The following is a 19161-nucleotide window of genomic DNA, read 5'->3' as shown; positions in this document are numbered from 1 at the left end:
CAGTGCCTAGCTTCTTAACACAATTCTGGCTTGAAGAGAAACACGTGGTCTTAACATCCTCAAAACTGCAGAGGTCCAGCCCCGAAGTTTTCAACCTGTTTCAACATGTCTTTTCCCTTCTGCCCATTAGGCTACTCCTTCTTTCAAGACCTTCTGATATACAAAAGGTAAACAAAAGTGACAGCCAAACTGAGTGAGGATCACACAGATATTAACTCCAGAAATTGCCAAAAAAACTGATTTTTTCTTTGTGAAATAGAGTATTTTGAATTGTAGCTATTCCCAAGAGCAATAGAGTTGATCTTCCACTTGATTACAGAAGCAAGATTACATAAACACAACCTGTAAATACCAAATAAAATGAGACAACTTGATACAAATATTTTACATTTATTGGGAGAGTACAGTAAAAAGGGGACTGCAGACTCATTAGTGGTAACTGGTCCATAGGAAAAGACAAAGGACTATTCAGAAATGGTCTGCAGTTTACAAGAATACTGAAATTCTGTTTTGTAACAGCCTAGGAAAATAAAAAGTTAGTTTGAGTTCAAAAGTGTAACTTTAAAGTATATAAAAAATTGGCAAATAAATAAAGTTAAAATGCAGATCTATTTAAAATTATAAAGGACAGACAACGGCAACTGTATTACATAGTTATCATTTTCAGACTTGCTTAAAAGCCAGATAAACTCACAAATGTTGTTTCCTTTTTTTTACATCTGTACTTTTGGGAAGAAGCACCCATTTCCAGTGTTATGTTTTATCGATCTGTTTCACAAATATATTATTTTTAAACAACAAAGAGTATAAAAGGTGCTTTACCCGATATTAAACTTGCTGGTGCATACTTTGGCACAAAATTGAATAGAAATCTAAACGCATTTGCAAACGGTATCTGTGCCCCACTCAGGGTTACTTGTGTCAAAAGTCTTGCGTGTGCTAGCAGATCAGTGAACCAACCTTCCCTCCTTCCCCAACACCCCTCCTCTGTTTCCAGATGCCTACAATTATACAAAAGAAAAGTAACACATGCAACTGAAAAAACTGGAGTCCTAGTAATCTTAGTCCAAGTTTCATCTCTGGAAGTCATTTGAACATGCATATAACTAGACACTCCTTTAACAGAAGGGAAAAGACAGGTGTTTATTGTTGGCTTTCAGTCCTCCAAATTTCTTTGTAGGAGTCTGCCTGCCTTTTGTGTCCTGTGTGAAGAACCTGTATCATGAGGTTTTTTTCCTATTACATGTTTTTAGCATTTTAGTGAAAATTAGGTGGGAAGCTTGGTGGAAATAACAAGTTAACTTGTCAGTTACAGGTAATGATAGAATTAACAGTGAAAACAGATACGTTTCTTCTAGTTGTTCCATTCACTGAAGACTTTGAATCTGTGACATGACCAAGCAGGAGGTGGAAGGAAGGAAAATAATGCAGAGGCTCCCCATTGTATATTGCATTTCTGCATTTCATGACAAAGAAAAAAATGTCACTATTTCTCCTTAAGCACTACAACTTCAGGTGATTTAAGGAATTAGCCACACTCGGAGATATAGCAAACTTCCAGTCTCCGGTGGATTTATTACTGACTTGTAGCGAGCATAGGTGTCTTATAAAGAGGGGCCACGCAGACTGCAAGACCTTCTCTGTGGCATCCTGGCTGCATCCACACTACCTATCAGAATCGCTGACAGCACCTGAATTGACTACTTGAACCTAGCAGTTCCCTTCCCTGACAAACTAGAGAGGAAGGTGCAGCTCTACCTTCCTCTTGACTTCAAGTCAAATACAAATATTACTATTGCAGAGATATCTTGAGCAAGGAATACTGCTGTTCAAACTGTGTAACAGGTTTTAATTGAAACAATTACTTTAGTGATATTTAAAATGCATTAAGCCATATCAACTCAGACACCTAGTGAAAGATCAGTTCCCTGTAGACATTTACTGACTTAGCAATGCTTATCTTCTGAAGTTGCAAGTCTCAGCACTTCGTGGTGGTGGGGTTATAATTACCAGTGTAAGTAAATGTTATATGATATACAGAAGTCAAATTTCTAAAAGCAAAATGGATGACAATAATGAAAAGTAACACTACTTGGAAAGGTCTGTTAAGAAGAAGGAAGTTTACAACAAGGCTAAGTTGGAATTAAGTTGCTGCTGTTAATTTTAAAGATATTGTTTGGATCTAGTCTGACAGCAAAATCATTCCTTTTTCAAGGAGCATATTTAGCTTTATATTGTTCCCTAGTAGGAGCAGGATGATCTGTCTTGTAACCTAGGCAGTCAGGAGTGTTGTTTTTCTGGTGTCTTTTACGACGTGGACAATTCATGGTATAGTTAGGGTTTGCAACTTGATTAAAAACTTGATTTGAACAATGTGCTTCACCTGGATTCACAGTTACTTCAATTTTCGTACAAACATATTGCCACAGGTATCAAGGTATAATGTCACTACAGTTTTTTGAGTCAAACAAAAGCAGAGGTATATTTCAACTTTTCTGTCACAAGAGTAACTTTTTTGAAGCAAGTGAAAGGGCATCATCTGTAGTACATGGAGCCATCAGGATTAGGAAATGTTTGGGAGATGCAACAGGCCAGATTATTACAGCAGAGCTCAGCTAGAACTGTAAGCTTACTGCAGCCCCTTTTAAAGAGCAGAAAGATTCTTTAATAATTGAAGCAAAAGATCAGAGTGAAGTAGTGTACATACACCAGTAATCAAAGGATTTTGGATTATTACTGCATTTAACAATTACGGAATTCCTTATATGTTGAGAAAGACTGAGCTGACTGTATATAAAGACAGTAGTGTGGATCTTTGTTTTTTAGTGGTGGAAGCTTCTGGCTCATATTTCAACATGTGTAATCTAGAAGGAATTGCTGATCAATCTGATTTTTCTTTTAAAAAGCATAATTGCTTTAAATTGATGAAGGGTTGAAGCATGGAGAAGCACGTGCTGTCTCTCTTACCGTACTCACGAAACTTAAGTTATGTACTTATCTACAAACATTTGTAGTTCTAAAACTAGATGACAGTTCCAGGTAGCATCAATTTAGGAACACTTTCTTCTAAGCCTTCTTTGCTAGTAGCAATGTGAGTCCTAGGTTATCATACTGGTTCACAGGTCACATTTATCTGTGAACACAGAGGCAGTTATTGCAAGTTTTATTTACAAAGCATTCAATTCTGGGAGGATAGAGGAAGAAAGAATGTAGTTCATGGCTCCTCTGTGTTTTCACTTTATGACCTCAGTCAACTATATTTGAGGGCTTTATTTATCCATTTTTTGTAAGTATGGCTAACGGTTTTTGCTTTAGAGAAGGCACCTGAGATCTATAAATGAACTACTCTCTCATAGCGATAATCTGAACCAGCTGCAAAATAATAATGCATATAGCTAGCAATCTAATTAGTTCTTCATCTCACAAAAAAAAACCCCAAACCATCTGAAAATACTAATTTAAGTCCTGCCTAGATTATGTCTGAGAAAATGGTGTTCTAAAACAGCTAATAATATACAACTTCCTGAAAATGAAACAACTCAAAGTTAACACTGAAGTTCTACACCGGGACATTCATTCCAGTTGTTAGAATTCTATGTCAAGACAGAGGGACATAACAGGGACATAAGGGTTACTTACAGTTATTGGTGGAGGTAGCATTCCCTCGGAGAGAACAGTAGATATACCTCTGAACCTTCCTGTTTTATAGATTAGTAGGAAGGCTGGAATAGAGAAATTGCTTTTGCTTATTTGGCAGAGAACCAAAACCAAGTTGGCTTCTAGAGTCAAAGCTGTGAAATTTTGAGGGATTAGCTGCTGACTTAAAGACAATGTCTAGCTTCCAGCTCCTGTTCTGTGTGGTGCTTATTATAATGAACACAATGACTCTGGTAACTGAATGTGGAAGTTAAGGAGAATGTAGGAGCTACCAGGCAGAAATTGCTGTACTTTTCAGTGAGACAGTCTTCCCTTCCTTGGTCTGAAAGTAAAGTTGGGTGTTAATAATGCACTAATATGCAACGCTGAAAAGTATGTAAGAGTTGGAAATCACAGGTGCATTACCAGTTTCAGGAATGAAACTGTGGCAATACTTGGAATACTGTTCAGAACGTGACAAGTGAAAGGATTCTTCTGTTTCAACTTGGATCTTTGAGCTTTTTAAGCCTTTTGTTTGTTTTTTATTTTCTTAGAAAGGAAAGCTATCCTGAGGGAATTCTAATACAAGATTGCAAAAAATATTCTTTACTGAAGTTACTTTTAAAGAAGCTTGCTGGGTTTCTGAGGTTGATGCATTTTTCTTGTAAGTTGTTACTGATGGTTGTTTAAGGACTCCTTTTTTTACAGTAAATCTGCAGCAGGAAACTAGAAGAAAACATTTTTAATAGAGCTGATGTTCCAAATTTACCAGATCCCTCTTAAAAACTCATGGTTGTTTGGAACTTCAGAAATACTGGACTTGCCCCGTACTTTCTAATTACTAATTAAAGTCCTGTATTCCTGAAAGTGAAGGACTGCATGAATATGATTCTAAGAAGAAAAATATATGTACCTTGGTTGGTAGTAGGGGTATTCTTCCCTCTGTATTCTTCCCTCCACATATCCTGACTTGCCTAGCAAGAACACTTCCAACAATATCACATGCATGAGGAAAAAAAAAGTTAATTGGTGAACTCTTCTTTTAATAGCAAACTATTTTATGCTCAGTCGTAAAAATGTTACAAGTCCAAGTGTGCTGGCATAACAAACATTTCTATTGCCTACAAACAGGACAGATGTTATAGAAAGTGGATTCTCTCAGTTAGCCTCTTTCTTTTTATTCTGTCTTTATAATGAGTTATCATTACTTGTGACAACCAGCCATTTTCAGAACTACTGCTCTTGAATATCATGTTTGATGACACTATTTACACACTAACTCATCTCTTCAAATATTTCACTGTTTCAAGTGCGCCAGTGGCACTGCCATTTAGAGGACATGACAGCAAGAATAATGGAAACGGCTAGCAGTTAATCACTATTGTTAATATCCATGCAGCAGCACATCTGGGAAAATTTGGGGAGGGGGGAGACATTTTTAAATGCTTCTGAGAGTTGGTTACTCTGTAACCTCAGGAAAGTGTTCTTTTCTTCAGTATCTTTACAATGGGTCCAAAAGGGATAACAATAGTTATAAGAGATAACAAATAGGTAACTTCATAGTTTTAGTGATGTGCAGTAAGTTTTAGTAATGTTCTTGTAGGATTTGACTAAGCATAACAGGTGGTCAAAGACACAGATGAAAAACACTTAAGTATGAATAACCTAATATTTCTAACCAGTTTTCTGTTTCTCATCAATAAGGTCAGGCTTACATTACAATCTGCAGTTCTTACTGATAGCCTTCTGGTGATGCATGTTCCAGTAACAACTTCCAATAAAAATATTAGGCAACTCTGCAAAAAGGCAGATTTTTGTTAAGAAGAAATGCAATATAACTGTAGTTGCTAAATGAAAAACTAGTTAATTGGTTTCATTAGAAACTAATGAAAAGGTACATTTCAAAGAGAATGTCTTGGTGGGATGCTGACTCTACAAGGTCATGCTTTGCTGAAGCAAGGTTTGTTTTCAGACAAGACACTTTTCAGTATTTTACTTTCCGTAAAATCGAAATGCTTAGGAATCCTCATGATTTCAGTGATTACTGAACTCTGAAGCTAACGTGTGCTTAACTTCTACTGCAAACAACATAAAGATGCATTTTTTGCCCTCAGAACAATATTTCTTAAAATGATGAATGCAACTCCTTGGAAAAAGATGAAAATAACAGATAACCTGTTGAAGTCCATCTCACATAACAGACTGAGGTGTTTCTACCTGACCCTTAAGAGTATTCAGAGTTTCTCCCATTTGACAGTGTAAAAAAATCAGGATTCCTTCAGGCTCCCCCTGGTTGGGACAGTGCCAGTGTAAGAACCTACCTGAAACAGTACACTTGCAAAAGAGACAGTCTTAACTTTTTTGTAAGTTTCCGAGAATAAACAGTACATGAGCCAAATGACCAGTATCTGGCTAACCTATGAATAATGCAAGGCTAAGTCATCAAAAGGCCACAGAAAGCAGATATGGCAGCTTTGGTTCTTGAATACCACGTCTTTCTTTTAAATTTAATTGTATGGCAGGTTTGTTTGTGAACTCCCCTGTGAGAAGTTTACAAAAACTTAAAAACAGTATCTATATTCCACTTCCTAAATTGTATAATTGCAATAATTACAAGTGAGACAAGATGAAAAAGTTCTGCCACAAACTGCCAAATTAATTTTAAGAAAACAGTTTAAATAATTGAAGAGACAGGTACTTGTATTTAAATTTATTCTATACCTATAAACTCATTCTGGTATTCTCCTGAAGAGTTATTATTTTTGAACTGAACTGATGCCTACTTTAGGAATAATAATACATTTTCTTGCTGCTGTAGAAATCCCATGTTGTAAAAAGTCTTTAAACAAGTGTGATATGAATTACAAATGTTAACTATTTCAGAATAAAATATGATTACAATTTTTATCTTTACGTGAGAGTCAGGATGGTGACTGGTTAATTTAAGACAAATAAAACAGTATTTTATTTTATAAAAATAAAACCGTATTTCTTTCCTATTAAGAGGGCATATACCAAAGAAACAGTTCATCTCTTTCACAGAAGAATATTAACCTCCAGAGAAGCTATGACCACTGACACAGGCGACACTGTTATCCTTACTTGCAGACTTTAGTGATGCATACATAAGGACCTGAAGTTGCATGAATCTTGGGTTTTTCCAAATGATTGTGGAACATTCCTTAAATCTTAGTACACTTGCATTTGCATTAGCATACTAGCAAATTAAGGCACAAACTTTGTGTACTACTTAAAAGCATATAAACTAACAAGAATGTTTCCCATTGCTCTTGAAAGATATCTTTGGGCTGCTTGGAAGTACAGAACTAAGTAAATATATCCAGTATGCTTACAAGGAAGTTTAAATTTATGCCACCAAGTTCCCCAAGCAATTATACCTTCACGGGTATGTATATGCTTCCTTAGCTCCAAGAAAAAAAATCACTTAAGAAATGCAAGAAGCACTCACCATTCCTTATACTTGGATGCTGACAGTTCCACCTCAAATGCAGGTGATGTGCTCCAGCATGATCATTCGTTGTTTTATTTGGACACTAACAGACAAACAGACAAACTCTTCTAGACTACACATATTTTGGTCACACATCGCCCTTAAACACTCAGTACTACTATAAATACACTTTAGAGAGCAAAAATGTTGTGGACAATAGAAAAGTCACCTTAACAGAAATAAAAATGTAATGTAGCCACTGACTTCACTGTATCTCAATCCCACTGTAACAATAAAATATAGGGTTAATTAACATTCCAGATGCTGTGTTACTTACAGTTCCTTACTTGCATTAGCAGCAACTGGCATCCCTTGATCCGACAAATTTTAGTTAATTCTTAGAAAAATTTTAAGCACCTTAACTCTGGAACTCAGACCAGGATACTGTAACTTGTTCCTATTTCTGTGTAGGGCCCTAGAAAATAATTCTAGCTGCAAAGAGGACCCAGAGCCAGAGTAACAAACCGTGTCTTTCCTCACTCCCCTACCTAGTAAGTTTTTATTCTTTCTGGCGTATTTTTTTTTTATATATATACAAGATTTTTATTCCTGGTGGCATGTAAAACTTGCCTGTCCCAAGTCTTTTGAAATCTGATTGCAATGATTTTAAAAAGTTAGAGGGTTAGTATTTCTACTCTGCCTTGCTCAGCCTGTGAGAGGCTTTAAACATACTTCTTTATTTTCGGTTCTTGAACAATTTCCTTATTCCATACAGAAGTAGTATTTTCCTTTGGACACTATGCATGGAATGTACTTTTGCTTAGCATAAACTTTTGTAGGCTTCAGCTACATTCTGAGAATTATTACCAATTTAAGGAAAAAAATCAGGATCAAAAGTAAATCTAGCAATTCACATTCTTTAACACCCCTAAGATCAATGATATTTGTTACCTGCTGCTGTCATTAGTAAATCTCTTTCTGTTGGCCTACTGCTTTTACATATTCTTTGGAAGGCAGATGATTTGCAGCATTTCTTAACATGTGTAGTCAAGACGATATTGTTTTTTTGTTTCTTAAATAAACATAGGTCATTGGAAAGGAGATATATTACTGAATTCTGATGGCTTTGTAGGAAGAAGAGGTGTGGCTTTAGTAAATCACATCAAAAGTCAGAAGTATTTACTACAGCATGGTAAGAAATGCACAAGTAACTCCATTTTCTACAAAAGAAAATTCTGGATTTCACTGTTCAGTAAGCACATTTGCATCCAGAATCTAATGGACCTTCATCCTTAAAACAAAGTAGCACTTAAAAATATCAGTTGCAGAAAGAATTTTAAAAATATAAAAGTTTCTAGTTGAAATATGTGTCAAAATTGTCTTCAGTTTTAAGGCCAACAATGTATGACAGTCACCACATTAGAGTGCTGCTGGTGTTGACATACGGGACAGGGATAGCAGAGTGAGAACACAGCTTAAAGTAGAAAACCTCTGAAAAATGTTACTAGCAGTTACTTGCTGTAAAACAGATAGAAGCCACAGTCCCTTAAATCTATAGTATGTGCTTTTCTATTTACATGTAACCTAAATGACAATATTACTGTGACTGGATATATAGCATTTTGCAGTATATGTCTTTAATGCAGGTGTAGACATCATTCAAGATGGTACACATGTATATAAAAAACCAGTTAATTTCAAAGTAATCCTAGAAGAATATTGCAAATAATGTTGTATAAACGCATAGTGTTGGAGGGGAAAAAATTACTTCACTGGAAAATAAAGTCCCACACATTGAGTTTGGCACTTGTTTATCACTATGTCACTTTCTTTTTGATTGAAGACAGCTCTTTCTGAATCTCACTGAATTTTGGCCGGTTTTCTGGTTTGTAGTCCCAGCACCTCTGCATTATTTTATATATTTCTTCAGGACATTTTTGTGGTGCTGACATTCGGTAGCCTGGTGCACAAAAAAAAGGGGAAAATGTTTAGCATTGAAAACTGATGCATATTGACAAATCTAAAAAGAAACGAGTGAAGTTCAAGATCATTGCATTAAAAAAGATCTTCAAGGTAATATGAGGAAAGCCTTCAATATATAACCTCTACAAGATAGATAATTATTAAACTAATCAAAGCTCAGATACCAATGACATTTAAGTTGGGTATGGTGAGTCATCAGTATGCTTCTCATCCTTTAGGGCACCAACCTGCATAGATTTGTTTCCTATATCTTAGGAAGTAGCTACCCTCTAGGTTTTACTCGTGTTCCCTTTTTTCCCTCCACTGAGGAAATCAATAACAAACATTAAGATGGGAGTAAATTTCTTCGCTCTTTTTCAAAATGGATCAACTTTTATTCTCATGCCTCTTCCCTTTTTTTGTCTCCTTAAGAAGTTTCCTTCCCACTTTCACTTTATCCATGTATTTTTCCTCTCTCCTGTTTTCTTAACTTTTATATTTTCCCATCTTCTTAACTCTCTTACTCTTCTGGTTTGCTTAGATAGGCAGTGGCCTTCCACACCTCTCTGCTGCCATCAACTGAAGGAGGTCTCTGACTTGGTGATGAGCAGGAGAATGAACAATCAGTTAAGTAAATTAGTAGCTAATCATTCAGAAGCCACACATAAGCGGCCATTCCAGCATATCAGCCATACTGTGGACCAAAGAAATGTACTCACAGCAATGAAGGCAACTTCCCAATGAATAGGAAGTTGGGCAAAAATGCCAGGAGGACTGTGTGGAGCTCCTGGACAAATTCAAACACAAAAAAGGGTAATGTGGGAGGAATACAGAAACATTGCCTGAGCATCCAGGGATGAAGTTAGGAAAGCTAATGCCCAAGTGGGATTGAATCTGGCCAGGGATGTCAAAGACAACAAGACCGGCTTCTTTAAGTACGTAGCTTACAAAAGGAAGGCTAGGGAAATTGTGAGCCCACTGCTGAATGAGGTAGGGCACCTGGTGACACAGCACATGGAAAAGGCTGAGGTACTGAATGCCTTCTTTGCCTCAGTCTTAACTCGCAAGACTGGCCTTCAGGAATTACTGGCCTTCAGGAATTACCAGACTTACTCCCTAGTCTGGTACGGCCCTCAGACTATTACCCCCTACTGCTCTTCCATGTGGGGGGCGATGATACTGCAACGCGAAGTCCTAGGGTGATCAAAAGAGACTTGAGGGCCTTGGGACGGCTAGTAAGAAACTCAGGAGCGCAGGTTATTTTCTCTTCTCTCCTTCCAGTGGTGGGCAGTGACACCAGAAGGAACAGAGATGCCCAATCTATTAATGCATGGCTCCGTGGCTGGTGTCATCGCCACGGATTTGGTTTTTTTGACAACGGAATGGCCTACGCCGCACCGGGTTTGCTGGCATCCGATGGGATTCATCTTTCTCAAAGGGGAAAGAGAATCTTTGCACAGGAACTTGCAGGGCTCATTGACAGAGCTTTAAACTAGACTCGAAGGGGGAGGGGGATAATATCAGGCTTGCCCGAGAGAAGCTGAGGGGCGACGTGCCATGGTTGGAGGGAGCGGCTGACAGCGAGGACAGTCGGCCTGAGTCCTCGAGATGCGCGGGGTACGCTTGGGCACAGCCGAAGTCGAGCGGAGTTGAGCCAGGGGATACTGAGGCAACGGGAGCCAAGAGGGAAACACCAGTGAAATGCCTCAAAGCACGCAAGGGGTGTTCTTCTATGAAGGAGGCACGGACGACACCCCAGCTGAAGTGCCTCTACACCAATGCACGCAGCATGGGCAACAAGCAGGAGGAGTTGGAAGCCATTGTACGTCAGGAAAACTATGATATGGTGGCCATCACAGAAACATGGTGGGATGACTCGCACAACTGGAGTGCAGCGATGGATGGCTATAAACTCTTCAGGAGGGATAGGCGAGGCAGGAGAGGTGGTGGGGTAGCCCTATACGTCAGGGAGAGTCTGGATAGTTTAGAGCTCGATGATGGTGATGATAGGGTGGAGTGTCTGTGGGTCAGAATCAGGGGGAAGGCCAACAAGGCAGATATTGTGGTGGGAGTCTGTTACAGACCCCCCAACCAGGATGAGGAGACAGATGAACTATTCTATAAGCAGCTGGGAGAAGCCTCACGATCGCTAGCCATTGTTCTTGTGGGGGACTTCAACCTGCCAGATGTCTGCTGGAAATACAATACAGCAGAGAGGAAACAGTCCAGGAGGTTCCTGGAGCGTGTGGCAGATAACTTCCTGACGCAGCTGGTGAGTGAGCCAACGAGGGAAGGTGCCCCGCTGGACCTCTTGTTCACCAACAGAGAAGGACTGGTGAGTGATGTGATGGTTGGAGGCTGTCTTGGGCAGAGCGATCATGAAATGATAGAGTTTTTGATACGTGGAGAAGCGGCGAGGGGGGTCGGCAAAACTGCCACCTTAGACTTCCGGAGGGCGGACTTCAGCCTGTTTAGGAGACTGGTCGACAGAGTCCCCTGGGAGGCAGCTCTTATGGGCAAAGGGGTCCAGGAAGGCTGGACATTCTTTAAGGAGGAAGTCCTAAAGGCACAAGAGCGGGCTGTCCCCAGGTGCCGAAAGACGAGCCGGCGGGGAAGAAGACCGGCCTGGCTGACTAGAGAGCTATGGCTCGAACTGAGGAGAAAGAGGAGAGTCTATGACCTCTGGAAGAAGGGGCGGGCAACTCAGGAGGACTACAGGGGTGTAGCGAGGCTGTGCAGGGAGAAAACTAGAAGGGCCAAAGCTGAGCTAGAGCTCAGTCTGGCTGCTGCTATAAAAGACAACAAAAAACACTTCTTCAAATACATTAGCAGCAAAAGGAGAGCTAAGGAGAATCTCCAGCCCCTAGTAGATGTGGGAGGAAACACAGTGACCAAGGATGAGGAAAAGGCTGAGGTACTTAATGCCGCCTTTGCCTCAGTCTTTATTAGCAGGGCCGAATGTTCTATGGGTACCCAGCCCCTGGAGTTGGAAGATAGGGATGGGGACCAGACTGGAGCCCCCATTATCCAGGGGGAAATGGTGAGTGACCTGCTGCACCACTTAGACACTCACAAGTCTATGGGGCCTGATGAGATCCACCCGAGAGTGTTGAAGGAGCTGGCAGATGTGCTCACCAAGCCCCTTTCCATCATTTACCAGCAGTCCTGGCTAACTGGGGAAGTCCCTGCTGACTGGAGATTAGCGAATGTGACACCCATCTTCAAGAAGGGCCGGAAGGAGGACCCGGGGAACTACAGGCCTGTCAGCCTGACCTCGGTGCCGGGGAAGCTGATGGAGCAGATCATCCTGAGTGCTATCACACGGCATGTAGAGAATAACCAGGGGATCAGGCCCAGCCAGCATGGGTTCAGGAAAGGCAGGTCCTGCTTGACCAACCTGATCTCCTTCTATGATAAGGTGACCCGCCTAGTGGATGAGGGGAAGTCTGTGGATGTTGTCTATCTAGACTTCAGTAAAGCCTTTGACACGGTTTCCCACGGCATTCTCCTGGAGAAACTGGCTGCTCATGGCTTGGACGGGTGTACTCTTCGCTGGGTAAAGAACTGGCTGGACGGCCGGGCCCAGAGAGTGGTGGTGAATGGAGTTTACTCCGGTTGGCGGCCGGTCACAAGCGGTGTTCCCCAGGGCTCGGTGTTGGGGCCAGTTCTGTTTAACATCTTTATCAATGATCTGGACGAAGGGATCGAGTGCACTCTCAGTAAGTTTGCAGACGACACCAAGTTGTGTGGGAGTGTTGATCTGCTGGAGGGTAGGCAGGCTCTGCAGAGGGACCTGGACAGGCTGGATCGATGGGCTGGGGTGAATTGTATGAGGTTTAACAAGGCCAAGTGCAAGGTCCTGCACTTGGGCCACAGCAACCCCATGCAACGCTACAGGCTTGGGGAAGAGTGGCTGGAAAGCTGCCTGGCAGAGAAGGACCTGGGGGTGTTGGTTGACAGCCGCCTGAATATGAGCCAGCAGTGTGCCCAGGCGGCCAAGAAGGCCAATGGCATCCTGGCCTGTATCAAAAATAGCGTGGCCAGCAGGACTAGGGAAGTGATTGTGCCCCTGTACTCGGCACTGGTGAGGCCGCACCTCGAATACTGTGTTCAGTTTTGGGCCCCCCACTACAAGAGGGATATTGAGGTACTGGAGCGCGTACAGAGAAGGGCAACGAAGCTGGTGAAGGGTCTGGAGCAGAAGTCTTATGAGGAGCGGCTGAGGGAGCTGGGACTGTTTAGCCTGGAGAAAAGGAGGCTGAGGGGAGACCTCATCGCTCTCTACAACTACCTGAAAGGAGGTTGTAGAGAGGTGGGGGTCGGTCTCTTCTCCCAGGTAACAAGTGATAGGACAAGAGGAAATGGCCTCAAGTTGCGCCAGGGGAGGTTTAGACTGGATATTAGGAAATTTTTCTTCACCGAGAGGGTTATCAAGCATTGGAACAGACTGCCCAGGGAAGTGGTTGAGTCGCCATCCCTGGAGGTATTTAAAGGACGTTTGGATGAGGTACTTAGAGACATGGTGTAGTGATGGTTTTTGGCAGTGTTAGGTTTATGGTTGGACTCGATGATCTTAAAGGTCTTTTCCAACCTATATGATTCTGTGATTCTGTGATTCTGTGATTCTGTGAATCCGAGGCTCCAGAGACCAAGGGAAAGTCTGGAGCAAGGAAGACGTACGCTTGGTGGAAATGGATCTGGTCAGGTAATACTTAAGCAAAATGGACTCACCTAAGTCCATGGGCCCTGATGGGATGCACCCATGAGTGCTGAGGGAGTTGGCTGATGTCACTGCCAGGCCACTCTCAATAATCTTTCATCCATCATGGTGACTGGGAGAAGTGCCCGAAGACTGGAGTAAAGCAAACGTCACTCCTATCTTCAAGGAGGACCCAGGGAACTGCAGGCTGGTCAGCCTCCCTTGATCCCTGGGAAGGTGATGGAGCATTTCCAGGCTCATGAAGGACAAGAAAGTCATCAGGAGTAGTCAGCACAGATTCACTACGGGCAAGTCATGCTTGAGCAACCTGATCACCTTCTATGATGAAATGACTGGCCTGGTAGATGAGGGGACTTCAGTAAGGCTTTCAACACTGTCTCCCATAAAATCTTCACAAAGATACTGTTGAATTATGGGGTGGATGAGCAGACAGTGAGGTGAATTGAAAACTGGCTGAACAGCAGGTCCCAGAGGGAGGTGATCAGTGGCACAAACTCTAGTTGGAGGCCAGTAACTACCCGTGTACCCCAGGGGTCAATACTGGGTTCAGTCCTGTTGAACATCTTCATTAATGATCTAGATGATGGAGCAGCGTGCACCCTCAGCAAGTCTGTAGATGACACCAAACTGGGAGGAGGGGCCAATACACCAGAGGGTCATGCTGCCATTCAGAGGGATGTCAACAGGCTGGAGAAATGGGCTGACAGGAATCTCATGCGCTTCAACAAGGAGAAGTGCCAAGTCCTGCACCTGAGGAGGAGCAACCCCAGGAACCAGTACATGCTGGGGGCTGCCTGGGTGGAAAGCAGCTTGGCAGAAAGGGCCCTGGGGATCCTGGTGGACGCAAAGGGTTGAACATGCACCAGCAATGTGTCCTTGCAGCAAAGAAGCCCAATGGTATCCTGGGCTACATTAAAAGAAGTGTTGCCAGCAGGTCAGGGGAGATGATCTGTCCCCTCTGTGCAGCACTGGTGAGGCCACTCCTGGAGTACTGTGTCCAGTGCTGGGCTCCCCAGTACAAGAGAGACATGGACATATTGGAGAGAGTCCCACAAAGGGCCACCAAGATGATGAAGGGAGTGGAGCAGCTCTCACATGAGAAAGGCTGAGAGAGCTGTGAGTGTTCAGCCTAGAGAAGAGAAGGCTCAGGGGGGATCTCATCAATGGATATAAATACCTGCAGGGAGGGTGCAAAGAGAACGAAGCCAGGGTCTTGTCAGTGGTGTCCAGTGACAGGACCAGAGGCAATGAGCACAGACTGTGAGGGTGATGGAGCACTATCACAGGTTGCTCAGAGAGGTTGTGGAGTCTCCCTCCTTGGAGATATTCAAAAGCCATCTGGGAATGGTCCTGGGCACCTGGCTCTAGATGGCTCTGCTTCAGAGGAGCTGGACCAGATGACACCCAGAGGTCCCCACAGACCTCAGCCGTTCTGTGACTCTGGGATTACATGAACTGTTTACCATATGTAGCTCTCTGAACAAAGGACAGGCAGTGGACAGTAAAGTGAGTTGGCACATAGGACTCTACAGCTAAATGCAGCTCCATGACTCCAGACTTACTGCACAGGTCTCTGCATCTCTCTTTCTGAAGCAGAGTATAAAGGCAGACACTGGCCTCATACAACAGGTAAATGTGAGAAATATTTTTCCTTTGTTATATTGCATGCATCTTGTCTAGGTGCTGGATAATGCATGTAACGTCAAAGGAGAACAGCTGGGCACTAGGACACTTACAAACAAGAAAATCCTTTCCTTCACAAAGTTTCCCCTAGAAACTGGTTCTTCAAAACAGTGACAGCAGCAACCACTTTTTGTCCTGAAAGTGAAGTGATTCTATACAGTTATTTAGAATTGAAATTATCCTCATTTAAAGCAAGCATTCAAGTGACTAAATTCACTGAAGGCTCTTACTGATTGAGTAATTGAGATAGATAAAATCAGGAAGAGAATTTGGTATGTCTTAGCTGACTATCCTAACAGAAGAGCTATTATATACTGAAACCCAAGAAAACAGACTGATAAAAGAAATGAAAATTCCATTAAAAAAGAATTGCTGATGGGCCAACAGGACTATTTTCCCCACAGTACAAATAGCTGAAAAAGCATAGACATACTTCTAAACCTTTGAATATTATCAGTTTCAAGAGATTATTATTCTCAGTGGATTAAAACATAATATCAGTACTTAGGTAGTAAGACTTCTTCTTACATATACTCCTCTGCTCTGGAAAACATTGGTTTTTTTGATTTGGCCTTTTAAGGAGAAATTTTGATGGTCATCTACTGTGCTTATAACAAACACTGGCAATCTGTATAGATCAGCAAACTAGTGTTTTTTTGGTTTTTTTTGTTTTTTTTTAAATCATTCAGCAGTTTTACTAGCTTAGAACCTGTTTATAAATTAGACAGTAGTACTATGTAGAGGAGGAACAGTTCTGAAATGCTACTAAAGATGATGAAAATAAATCAAAGTCCTGAAATCCTGCTCACAGTTATTTGTTACTTTAAATAAAAGCCTTTTGATTATTTTGTAAAAGAGAAATGTGGCTTTCAACGCTCAACTAGCTTACCATTCTCCACCATAATTGCTAAATTTTTGTCTGAAATGTTTTAATAGAGAAGATGGGATGATACAGATTTTTTCTTTTGGCAGTTTAGAATATTTATACCTGCATTAGCGTAATCTTAAATAGTTCATTCTGGTCAAGCCTCTGCTTTGCACAGCAGTAAATCCCTCCTCTCCATCTCACCTTTTAGTCCTGCAACACTGAAAGTCAGTGTGCTGTAAGTCTTCCGTCCTTTAGGTCACCGGACAGTATACTCCTTTTATCAAGAAGCCTGTATGTCAGACTACTCCTCCCAGAAAGCTAGATTCAGCAATTAAAAAAATCTCATAGCATTTTTGCTAAAGTTGCTGGATAACTTGTATATTATTTCTTTGCTATTTTATACTGTGTGTACTACATCCTTATGGATCTATACAGCATTTCTTTCACTCCCTACAAATAACTACCTTTCTCAACTTGTTCTCGTGCTTGTTGGTTGGTCATTCCAGGGTACGGACATACTCCTAAACTGAAGGTCTCCCACAAAAGGATTCCAAAGCTCCATACATCACTCTCAGATGTGTATCTCCCTAAGAAAAGGAGAGAAAACCCTCAGCTTAACATACAGAGAAATTAATGCTTCAGATAATTATGGCCCCAAATTTTCTGTAAAGGTAAAGTGTTACATTGGAAAGCTTTAAGCAGAACAAAGCTGTAGCTACTAATAATACATTCTGCAGATATCATAGTCTCCTGTATTTCAAATGATAAACAAATTATCTTAAAGTCAATACCTAGGAATAATATAAGCTACCTTAAAAATTCTACAATTTGACAGACCTTACCATGTCAGTTATTTTTCATGCAAGTTAAGAATTTCTCTCCTTCTTAATGTACAAAAATATTTTTTTTCTTTTAATATAAAAGGACAGAAAAATGTCAGTTTTTTTCCCCCCTTGTTTATAATCACTTTCAATTCAAAAGATACTTTTAAAAAAATTACCTTTCCCAGTTCCCTAATATAGCGTGGCTATGAGTATTCTCAGAGGAGCTACCATCAACACAGCTTGTAACTGCGAAGAGGGCCTAGTTTTCACACTTTGAGAAACTGTTCTCTGAAAATGAAAGTATAGTTGCTTCAACTTGTTTAATTTGGACCCTGAAGAACTGATGCACCCAATCAGTTAAAGAAAAACAAAAAAACCCCTGGCCTGCTGGTTCCATTATCTTCAACGATGCTTCAGAGATAGCAAAATAGATAATTGATAGATAATTGAATTCCAAACCTCTTTGTGTAATGAAAGCTTTATATTATGGGAGAAGGAGAGATCTTGAGGAATATATTTCTATTGTCCCTGATGGATTCATATTAAGAAGGTTGGATTCACATCAGAAAGTTAAGAGTCCTAGCCCTTTGCAGCAGGATCTGTGAAAATGTTACCTTAAAAATCCATTTTCAACATTACTTTCAACATTTTTCATCACTGTTTTTCTTTGTTTCATACTATTACATTGTATATATGTCTTATATCTTTAAAATATACACAAGCTTGTGAATGTATTGTTTGTTCCTCTCTAATCATTAAACAAAACTAAGCCACTTCTGACTAGAAAAAAGGAAAATACATCTAAATTATAGTGACAGTTGGTGATACGACAACTATTCTCACGTCAGAAAGTTCATTTTACTGTTAAACGAAGTATCACTTCCAGCTGCGCTACATTAGCTTGTGTGCCTCTTAGATGGCAATTATGGACATTCACTATGCTCTTTGTAGTAAGATTAGTTTTCTTGTCTACGTATCAACTCTCTTCAGAGTTTGGCATCCAGTAATTTAACGCTTTTCATTGAAATCATTCAGTAGACACAAGATAGGTGATTAGGTTTTTTTAAAGAAAGTACAAGTTCTGCAGAGTTAATTATCTTTTCCACTATGATATTATCTGGGCAAAAAAAAAGGCCTGTTCATTCACACGAAAAAACCCTCCACACAGTAATTTATTAACATGACAAACAACTCAAAATGTTGTACAGGAAAAACATACATATTAAATGTGTATTTTAATTGTGAGAGAACAGGAAGCAAAAATACCCTACACTTGGCCTAAATATGTAATTTTATTAGGAGCTTTTCAAACATTTTTTTCCACTTGCTGGAAGTGATGGAAATCAGATCACTCCAAGCAAAAATAATAGTATGGAATGGCACTGAACAGCATGCATTGACCACAGGTTCAATCCCCCACAAGCTCCAGTAGCATCAGGATTTCGCTTATGACTTCAGACACAACTCCCTAACCACTCCATTTGCCCTAATCTGGTTTCTAGACTTCACAAGTTGTGTTTTTTTCATTTAAAATCTTTTTGTGACTGCTATTAGTTTGTCAAACACAGGTAATCCAGAAGTGACTAAAAAATTAACTTTTACATAGTTTCTTAAGCACTGTATCATTCATGTAATGGCCAAATGACCCTATCCCTCATTTTCTTCCAATCCCTAAATCTTGCCATTAAGAACCGACGTAGACAGTGCTTGCCAACTAGTTTTGAAATATTGCAGATTTAGTTCTATTTCACTCTGATATCCTCAAATACTTTCAGCCTTACCTACACAAATTAATGTAATACTTATGACTATATTATTAAGCTGGTAAATGGTAAAACACAAACCAATTATTTTTACTCAGATCTTTCAAGGGAGTGGAAAAAATGAGCCTTCAAAAAGACACAGAAACCTTCTACAACATTTTGGAAGTTGAATATTTGAGTGCTGAACACATTAATAAATGTTTGAGAGAGCTTATTTTCCAAACACTACAGAAAATCACTTAAAGCTGCTTGAG

The 19161-nt window shown here is 40.5% G+C and overlaps 1 protein-coding gene across 8 annotated transcripts in view; it reads right to left on the bottom strand.

Annotated features, from left to right (window-relative positions):
• Positions 1 to 385: 385 nt before the first annotated feature.
• Positions 386 to 19161, bottom strand: part of FER (FER tyrosine kinase) — a 205636-nt gene continuing 186860 nt past the window's right edge. For 6 of the 8 annotated variants that reach the window (XM_075526643.1, XM_075526646.1, XM_075526647.1 and 3 more), the window contains 2 exons: positions 16785 to 16907; positions 386 to 9047 (listed from right to left, as the gene is read on the bottom strand). In XM_075526643.1, the coding sequence (XP_075382758.1) occupies positions 8905 to 9047; positions 16785 to 16907 (266 nt within the window). In that variant the 3' untranslated portion in view covers positions 386 to 8904. The remainder of the gene's footprint in view (positions 9048 to 16784; positions 16908 to 19161) is intronic. The other 2 variants (XR_012778947.1, XM_075526645.1) reach the window with 2 other exon arrangements.

Source organism: Mycteria americana, chromosome Z (genome assembly GCF_035582795.1).
Source record: "Mycteria americana isolate JAX WOST 10 ecotype Jacksonville Zoo and Gardens chromosome Z, USCA_MyAme_1.0, whole genome shotgun sequence".
Taxonomy (NCBI): Eukaryota; Metazoa; Chordata; class Aves; order Ciconiiformes; family Ciconiidae; genus Mycteria; species Mycteria americana.
Note: the sequence above shows the minus strand (reverse complement) of the source record. Positions and strands in the feature narration are given on the sequence as shown.